The 9,448-nt window shown below is 51.0% G+C and overlaps 1 protein-coding gene across 5 annotated transcripts in view; it reads left to right on the top strand.

Moving 5' to 3' along the window:
• The window catches only part of RGS3 (regulator of G protein signaling 3), a 115,760-nt gene that overhangs the window by 63,426 nt on the left and 42,886 nt on the right, over positions 1-9,448 (top strand). Inside the window, exon 18 of one of the 5 annotated variants that reach the window (XM_006917109.1) lies at positions 2,310-3,071. The exons of 3 other annotated variants lie outside the window; for them this stretch is intronic. In XM_006917109.1, the coding sequence (XP_006917171.1) occupies positions 2,310-2,417 (108 nt within the window). In that variant the 3' untranslated portion in view covers positions 2,418-3,071. Of the gene's footprint in view, positions 1-2,309; positions 3,072-9,448 lie in introns of those variants that run through there. One more of the 5 variants, XM_025050447.1, reaches the window with a different exon arrangement.

The raw sequence follows: 9,448 nt of genomic DNA, 5'->3' as shown, positions 1-9,448 counted from the left end.
ATGACTAGGCGCAGGTGGCTGTCCAGCTGGCCACTGGTCATCCACTTGTGCTCAGCTCTGTCAGATCCTGGTAGCCTCAGGGGTGACCATGAACCCTTGCTAAGGGCTGGACCACAGCCTTTCCACCAGGGTTGCTGTCCTCCAGGGGACAGAGAAGAGGGAAAGCCAAGCAGAGCTCGGACACCAGCTTCTTGCTTTTCAGGCTAAAAGAGTCCTGCTAGACCAATTTGTCCTGACTGAGTAGCCTGCCTTTTTCTTAAAGCCTTTTCTTTTTCCTTTCTGTGAATGCTCTGCCTTCTGCTGCACAATGGAAACTGCTGCCCAAGCCACACCCTCCCGGCTCCCAAATGCCTCTCTGGGGAAAAGGGTTTGCAAGACAACTCCCCAAACTCCCGTGCTGCCGCTTCTTAACCCTGTTCCTTTCAGCAGTGTTTGCTGACATCTTGGAATGGAGATTCTTCAAACATCTCAAGGAATGTGACATTCTTCTCAACTTTGCAAAACATAATAAATGTGATATGCTCTGAACACGAAATGCTTGTTGGGAAGGACAGAGGGAATTGGAGGAAGATAGATTCAAAGAATGATAGAGAGGCAGGTGCATCACCACCCACTGTGTGACCTTGGCAACCGCTTCCCACCATGGCCTCAGTGGTCCCATCTGTGCATTGGTCCGGTGACTCTTTCCAGCTCTTTGAGCTTTGCGGTTATCGTGAAAGCTGAGGGCCTGAGGTCATCCAGTCTCCATTAGGGAGCCATACCTTGAAGATGTCTGTGTAACTTGACTGCCTGTGAAATCTGTTGCCTTAGGGGCCAGGTCTATTCTTCCCTTGGGGATGGAAAGGGGCAGGTACAGGCCTTCTGTGCTGTCTCTGAGGTGCCCATGGCCTGTGGGTTGCAGGGTGGGGGTCCTGGCTGTGGTAGGGTGAACACGATGAGGCAGGCAGCAGGCAGACTGAATCCACTGACATTTTTGCTCACTCTTAGCTGACCATTGTAGGTAGGAGGCTGCTCTGGGCTGGCCTGCTTGCTCTCCTTTCTGTGGAAATAAATGGCCTCCTCCCTCTGCTCTCCCAGCCTCCTTTTTCTGCTCACCACTCCCTTTTCCTCATTATCTATCTCTTTTCTTGCTTCATTATCTGTCCCTGGAGGGAACCTACCTTTCTTCTTCTGCCTGGGATAACTTTTGCTAAATTCCCTGGGAGTGCTGCGCTGTGTCTCATTTAGAATAACTCACAGGTGGTCCTACCCGTGGCCGTTGAGGTTCTAAGCTAGTAGAGACAGACAGATACATATTACTTTGGTTATTCAATCAAATATATGCAATAAATGCTTGCTCTGTGCCAGACACTAGTTTAGGTCCTTTGGAGTCACAGGAATGAATGAGACCTGGTCCCTGTTTTTATGAAATTCTCCTTTAATTAGACAGATGTGACAAGGACACAAGAGTGGCAGTCCATGCCTGACAGGTCCTCAGAGCTGTCCAGTGGGGTCTTGGCTGCACTTTTGTCGTCCACTCAGTGACCCTCTACGGAGCCCCACCACGTGCACAGTGCTGGGCTGGGCAGCGGGAAGCCTCTGAGAACAGGCTCTTGACCGAGCCATCGGGGATGAGAAGGAGGTGCAGTGCATGAGGCACTAACTACCCTGTTCTCAGGGCACGCCCTGGGCTCCGTGGTGGCAGTGCACGGATGAATCTGTCACCCTCTTTCCGTGGGAGATCACAGCGATGAAGAGAGATAAGCCAACCGATCATTAAAAAATAACATAGCAAGCGATATGGGAGATGTAAACTCTTACTGCTCTATGGCCTCAGGCGAGGCACCAAGCCACTCTGAGACTCAGGTTTTCATCATTAAAGTATGTGGATTAACAGGGTTCTCGTGAGGATTAAACTCATGTCGTGCGCTTAGCAAAGTAGCACACGAGAAGAGTTCTGAGAATTATTATTAAAGTTATATCTATATAGGAAGATTCATCTAGTAGTCTTGTTTATTGAAGCTGAATGCTGCTATCCTGAGCACATGTGACGACTGCTCCATGTCATTTCCTGGTACCACCAGCTGTATGCCAGGCCCGGGCAGGGAAACTGAGGCCTCCTGGGTCTGCTTTGGCTGTAAGACTTCTCCCAGATGTGACGCCGAGGTGCCGTGCCACCTTGTCATTTCTACTGGGCAGCTTGAGACGGGGCCCTGGAGATGCTAGGGTCTGTCTGAGCTCCTAAGAAAGGAGCAGGGGCAGGTCCTGGAGTCAGGCAGCCCTGGTCTGAGTAGACAGCAAGCTAATTCCAGTTCTGTCTGGTTCCACAGAAACTCCACCCTTATGGCTCTCTCCAGCAGGAGATGGGGCTGGCCAACTCAACCAATGCTACCCAGGATAGAAGCTTTACCTCATCAGGACAGACTCTGATTGGCTGAGCAAACCCGAGGGCGGGACTCTGCTTCTGGCAACTTAACCCTTTCTTGGGCATCCCCTACCACCCAGTAACCTCACCTCAACTGGACCCAAAAAGGAGGACCAAGATGGTGGGCCTAAGGTCATTTGAAGAGAGTGGCCCCACGGGTGTGTGTGGACTGGCCTCAGAAGGACCACAGTGGTGCAAGAGGCCCTGTGGGCACATGCAGACTGGAATTAGAAAGTCCCAAATGAAGACAACACAGAAACTTATTCCCCACAAAGAAGAAAGAGGCGAAATAGCATCTGGGCTTCTGGTGGTTCCAGCACCTGCCTCGGGGGCAGCAGGAGAGGCTGGGAGAGGTCGGCCCTGGTGGAGAACAATGCTATAACCCTCTGCTGCCAGAAGACACCTTCACTCATTCGCTCATCTGTACTCATTTATTCATTCCTTTATTCAGTGGATATTTGGGGGCATTTACTTTATGCCAGGCTCTGTGCTAGGAGCTAGGGATACTGTGGAGAATGAGATGGACATGGTCTCTGCTCTTCTCAAGATTTCTGCCCTCGTGGGAGTGAGCATTAAATAAATCAACATACACATACGTACACACATGCACTCACGTGATTACAAACTGTGATAATCCATGAAGGAGAAGAACAGATTTCTGTATGAGAGAATGGCATTTAGATTGCTATGTGTGTGGAGGTGGGGTGAGGTGGGGGAGACCATAACTTTTGAGCTGGGGCCTGCAGACCAGAAAGGAGTTAGCCAGCCAAGGACTTTGGAGAGAATGTTCCAGGCAGATGTACCTGAGATAGGAAGGAACTTGGCATGCTGGAGGGATGGAGGCCAGGCCAGCGTGGCTGGAGCTTAGTGAGGAGGCAGATAAAGTGGGTGGGGGCCAGATCACACAGGGCTGTGGTGGTTACTAGTTTATCGATTTCATTCTAGATACAAGGGAAGCCACTGAGGGCTTTTGAGAAAGGGAGTCACAGAGTTTTGGGTACATTTCTAGAAGGTCAGTTATAGGAAGGGCCCAGGTCGGTGTGAGGAAGTCAGGAGGTCCCTTCAGTCCTCCAGCTGAGGGGCGATGGTGGCCTGTCCTGGATGGTGGCTGGGGAGGTGGGACGTGAATGCCCAGACCCTGGCATGTGATGGAGGCTCTGGGATGAGAAGCGAAAATTCTCTGCCTCTTCACCCTGTGTGTCCTCCTCTTCCGCTGTGTCTTGCTCTTTCGGAGGATGCAGGTGAAGATTGGGGCCTTACTTCCAGAGCCCCGTCCCAGCCGGCCCTGGGTAGGGACCAGTGCTGAGTTCTGGGGATGTCCCTGGAGTTGGGAGCAGTGAGTGCTTCACCCGCTAAGGTGGGAAAGTTCACAGCCCCCAGCCTCAGCCGGCCTTGCCTGTGCTGTCTCTCCATCCAATGCCGAATGGTCTGATGAGAAGCTGAAACATAGCCATCTGGAAACTGACTGGGTTGGTTTTTTGAAGAGCTTTTAAGGTCCGGGACTGGGGCTAGGTGTGGCTCAGCACTCCAGAGGAGACTGTCCTGCCACAAGGCTAAAGAGAGGCCTACCAAGGGGGCAGTGATTAGAGAGCTCAGCCCACTCCCTGCCTGCTGCGCCCCAGTCTGGAACCCAGGGTTGGGCAACTCTCACAGCCTTACCTACCTGCCGAGACCTAGAGGGAGAGAGAAGCCCAAGGTGTGAGCCACAGAGCTCAGCACAAAGGGGATGTGTAGGATCAGGGCTGCTTGACTAGGAAGAGAGGGTGAGAAAGGCTGGAGAGGTGGCTCAGGCCAGAGAAGCTCCGGACCCTGGACATTCTCTGCATCTTGTCCTGTAAGACTTTCTAAGTGTCTTTGGAGAGGGGTCTTGTGCTTGGCGCGTTTGCTCTGCTGCTGTGAAAGGGACCTGGAAGAGAATTCATCTTTTACCTTCCACTTGCCCTCCTCCCAGCCTAGCAGAGATCAGGCATGTGTTATCAGTGGTCTAACAGGGGGCGAGATGTATCTGCCCATGACCAGGCCAATGCCCCCGTCTAGCAGGGAAGTAGATTCACCTGAAGTGGGACAAGTGGTACATAGTGTCCATCACGCGGGACTCAGCCTCGGGGTTAATTCTGAGAGGCTGAGCAGCTAAGCCTGCACAGACAGCAAGCCGCACTTTGATTTCATTTGATTCCCTTACAAAATGACATTAAGTGGAATGTGGGGCGCAGGAGAATCGCCTGTCTGGAAAGGCAGCAAGCTTGTCTCTCCGGGACCTGGTGACCTACCTCTGTCCACCAGACAGGTGCAGAGGACAGGAGTTCTAGCCAGAGAGAAATGGAGAATCTGAATGCAGCATCCAGCCCTGGGGAGAGGGCTCTCTCCCCACTTGTCCCAGGAAGCTGCTGAGCGGGGTGGATGCCTACGTCAGGGTCCTTGGCCTGGCCGGTTGTTGGGAAAGCGGACATCAGCTCCTGGAGGCCCCGTCTTCCCAGTGACTGTGGTGAGCCAGGGTGCCATGGCTGCTCTGCCTCTCCAATCGATGACACAATTAATTTGGCTCCACGGGCTTGAGAAGATGAAATATGACCGGCTGCTACTGCTCTTCAGCAACCCCGTCCATCCCAGCCATCCAGGATGATGAACAAGCTATGAAAATGGCCTTTGAGAGTCATAATCACGGGAAACACAGCCGAGCTCCTCCCTCCACATCAATCACCCCAAGAAGCACACACAATGGTCTCTTTCCTGATGGGCCAATTGTCTTGGTTTGGTGTCTCAGGGCCAAGGAGCTGGGAGGATGGGAGCACAACCATTTATTATTGAAAGGGCCATCTGTGTGATTTGAATACAAAGTGATCCTTTTAGTTACGCTAAACACACCCGCTCTGATCCCGTTTTCATGTTTTCTTGGGTCTCAGGCTCAGGGTCTTTTGCAACTCTGGAGTTTTTCCTGTTCACAGTCGTGCCCGGGGCTCTGCTGGCCTGGGTTTTTTTGGCCCTTTGGGAGTTGAAACCTGTTGGAAATAACGATGACATTTATTTATGTACGTCTAGTTTTTAAAAAATTCCTTATCTTTAATTCTTTTTTCGTAAATTCTACCACTGAAGTCCTCACATCTCACACGTTACCGAGAGGGTTCTATAAAGTGAAGGTGCAGGCAATTTCACAATGTTGGAGGGCTTCCTCCAGGGGAAGATGGCATCTGAGGTCCCCCCTAGGGGAGACATCATCTCCCCTAGGCCTCCTAGCAGCCTCGTTTTATGGATGAAAGGGGTTAGGACTCAGAGAAGTTAAGTGATTTATCCAAGGTCACACGGCTGGGAAGAGTCCGAGCTAGTTCTTAAACCAAGGTCTTTGAATCTCATTTATTGCTCTTTCCAATGCAAAGACTTGCCTTTCAGGGATGGAACTGAGAGAAATCAGTCATCTCCTCCAGGAGGAGGCAGAAGGAGGCCATCCTTTCCCCGCCCCCTCCCTTTGAAGTTGTGGCCCTTTAGGACACACAAATGAGATGCCATAATCTCTACACCATGGCAGAAGGAGGCCATCCTTTCCCCGCCCCCTCCCCTTGAAGTTGTGGCCCTTTAAGCTTAAGAGGGACGCTTTAGGACAAACAAATGAGATGCCATAATCTCTACACCGTAGAGAATGAACTTCTAGAGTTCATATTCCTGAGGGGTGGCCCAGGTGAAAAGACCAAGAGCGTCACACAAGATTTGAAGACTCTTAAGTGAAAGACAAGGTGAAGCTCCTTACGAGAGGCCTTCAGAGGGCACTGGGATGGTAGGGAGACCCCTTCCCCCTTTGAGTCTGGCCTTCAGAACCAATAGACATAGCCTTTTGATGCCTGGCAACAATGGGCCAAAGGCAGAGATGGAAGGCCCTGGCCCAAGTACACTGAGCAAGAGTCTGGAAGGAGGACTTTGACCCAAGCCCCATTGATAGCGAGGAGAGCCCGCTCCAAGTTCTGGGCCTAGATTTTGCTAATTGACTGCTTTAGAGTTTCAACCCTAACTAACTGAGAATCAACTGGACTAGATTTCAGATATCCCTCCAAAGAAGCAGACTCTATCCTAAAATACTCAGCTGTTTTCCAGTCTCTCCAGCTCCCCTCCCTCCCACCCTCCTGTCTACAGGTCTGGCTGGGTAGACTGCCTTCTTCAGCTTCTTGCCCTTGGACTCAGCCATCTTACTACTCTCTTCTTAGCTCTTAACAAAGACAGCACAACCTTACCATCTATGCTGTCTTGACCTTATCGTCCCTCAAGCCTTTCTCTGAATAGGGCCACCGTCCTCCAAATTGTTCCCAGATCCTCGGTTTAAGGGTAGAATAATAATGCTGGGTAATTTGGTAAGCCTAGCACTGTGCCAAGCTTTTGACCTACATTGTCACTTTAATTCTCACTATAGCTTCATGGGGTTCACTATCCTTTATTCTCATTATACCTAAGTGATAAATGAAGGTACCGAGTCTTAGAGAAGTTAAGAAACTTGCTCGAGGTCACACAGCTAGTGAGATTGGAACCTGGGCGGCCCAGGTCCAGAGCACCTGCTTTTGATTGCTCTGTTCTACTGCTTTCCAGCAATCATGGCCCATCCAAGTTGGGAGGGGCTGGGGAGGCTGAGTAGTCACAGTCCTCCCTCAAAACCATCGTAGGGGACTGTCGTCTTCAGAATCGAGCCCAGGTCTCAGCTCGTCTCTCGAGGCTCTCCGCAGTTGCACTGTGCTCCTGCTTTGCCCGTGCACCCCAGCCACACTGGATTATTCTCCTTCAAGCTCCCCATGCACATTCATGTTAGGCTGTTTCATCTGTCCGATGTTGCCTGCCCTCCTCTGCTGTCCCTGCCAGATGCAATCCTCAACCTTCAAGGCTTGGTCCCTCTCTGATGCACCTTTCCCAAGCATGCATCAGAAGTCATGCCTCCCCCTCTGCGTTCCCATAGGGTTTTGTTCATCCACAGCACAAGCTGTAGGCAGACGTGTCTTCTCTGCAAGACTATGAGCTCCTTGGGAGCCAGCGGAGGTCATCTCTTATTTATTTTTGATTCTGTTACTGCCTGGTCCTTAGTAGGTGCTCCGTAGATGTAGAATTAAATTGGATCACGTGGTTCAAACTTCTCATGTTCTAGAATCTAGATGAGGAAACTCAGGCTCAAAAGGGAAAGTGAGCTGGCCAGGGTCATGGGACAAGTTAATGGCAGAGGCAGGACGAGAACTCAGGTCTCCCAACTCCCTTGGCTCAGAGCTTTTTCTGTTGCATCTCAACTTTGTGAGACTGGAGCCTAAGTCCCCACTTGGTTCATTAAGCAATCTGGCCAGGTTTCCTTCAGGGTCATGGATTCTGCTGTATTCTGTGCTGACTGCTTGCTGTGCATCCTCAGAGGGAAAAGAGACCGGTTCAGAACTACTTTCGTGGTTCTCTTCCCCGTCTCACTGAGCCCGTTGCCCTCAGAGAAAACCAGAGTAGGATTCCGAAGATCCTGGTCAAAATCCTGATTTTGCTGGTAATTCGCTGTGTGACTTTGGGCAAATTACTTCACCTCTCTTCAACACAAACCCCAAATCATGGAATATAGTGTTTATTTTACAAGTGACTGGAAAATTGATAGAACCATAAAATCTTTGAAAGTGGAGCTGAAAAGCTCCCTCTTCCTTCACTGAGATCAACTGATTAATAAGCTGATTTGTAGAAACTAAGACCAAGAGAGAGGCGAGAACTTGGCCAAGGGCGCATGGTTGGTGCTAGAGCTGGAACAAGGACCCAACCTTCTACCTTCTAGGCCAGCACTACTCTTTGGTGACTTTTAAAAAAACAATTAAAAAATTTTAAAATTACAAATGACATACAACATTATTAGTTTCAGGTGTACGACATAGTAATTAGACATTTATATAACTTACAAAGTGATCACCCGAATTCAATAACCTTTGAAGAGTTTGCCAGGTTGGGAAGAAGGAGGGACACAGATTATCTTAGCGATGCTTTCGTCATGTCACTCAACTGTGTCATCATTAGGAAAAGTAAGTCACCACTTTGGGCTGTAATGGAAAGAGAAATGGCCTCACTAAAGGTGTAGGGAGAGGTTGTCTAGTCGGCTGTCTTGTCTATAAATTCCTGCCGTGTTCTTGCTGGAGCGGAATGAATGGGCTGCTGTGTTTTACCTGGAGCTCCAAGCATAGCAGGGCTGGTAGAGATGCTCCCTGCAATCTGTTCTAAAAATAGCAGTGGGAACAGAGCTGAGGGGAAGAGGAGGGGGCACCTTTATGTGTTGGGTGGGACGCCTCAGCCCCTTCCTCTTCCTGCCAGGCCCTGTGTGAGGAAGTGCCCTAGAGTCAGAGAATTTAGATCTGGGAGGGTCCTGGAGCCATCAGCCCTCACACCCCCTCCTTATACAGAAGAGAAGGCCTTGGAGCCTGGGAGAGGGGAAAGGACTGGCCAGCAGCCGCCAAGCCCAGGGAGAAGGTCCCAGATGGCAGGCTGTCTTCCTCCTGCTGTTTCAGCAGGGCGGCTGCAGGCCTTGTGAGGTTCTCTCTCACTGCCTCTGGGGGAGCACAGGGCCTGGGAATTCCTGGGGCCGGATGTGGTCGGGCTTCCTGAGAGTCGCCCAGCAGGCGAGGAGTCCCCGTCTAGTCTGCCCTGAGCCCTGACCTCTGCCAGCTGGCCTTCCATCGCCATGCCTTCCCTTTGCTAGTGTCCCCACACTTGCTGATTTGTCCTTCTGTCGACCCCCTGGGCTGTCTGCAGGGAGGGAGAACAAGAGCCAGCATGGAACTGGCCTGCAGGACAGAGTGTCTAGTGGACTGGGACCTTTTTCTGCCCTGCCCCAGGAACAGAGGCAGCTAACGTAGAGGCAGGGGCCTGGGTTTAGACACAGGCAGGCCAGGGTTCAAATTCCAGCGGTGTTTCCTACTAGATGTGGATTACTGGTTGGTCATCTAGCAACCATCTATCAAATGAGACGAGGACACCTGTCTCATTGGGTTCTCGTGAGTGTTAAAGGGATGGTCTGTGCAAAGTGCCTGGCATGCCAAAGGTACTCACTAAAGGTAGCTGTAG

Source organism: Pteropus alecto, unplaced genomic scaffold, assembly GCF_000325575.1.
Source record: "Pteropus alecto unplaced genomic scaffold, ASM32557v1 scaffold226, whole genome shotgun sequence".
Taxonomy (NCBI): domain Eukaryota; kingdom Metazoa; phylum Chordata; class Mammalia; order Chiroptera; family Pteropodidae; genus Pteropus; species Pteropus alecto.
The sequence above is the reverse complement of the archived record's forward strand: the minus strand, read 5'-3'. Positions and strand labels throughout refer to the sequence as shown.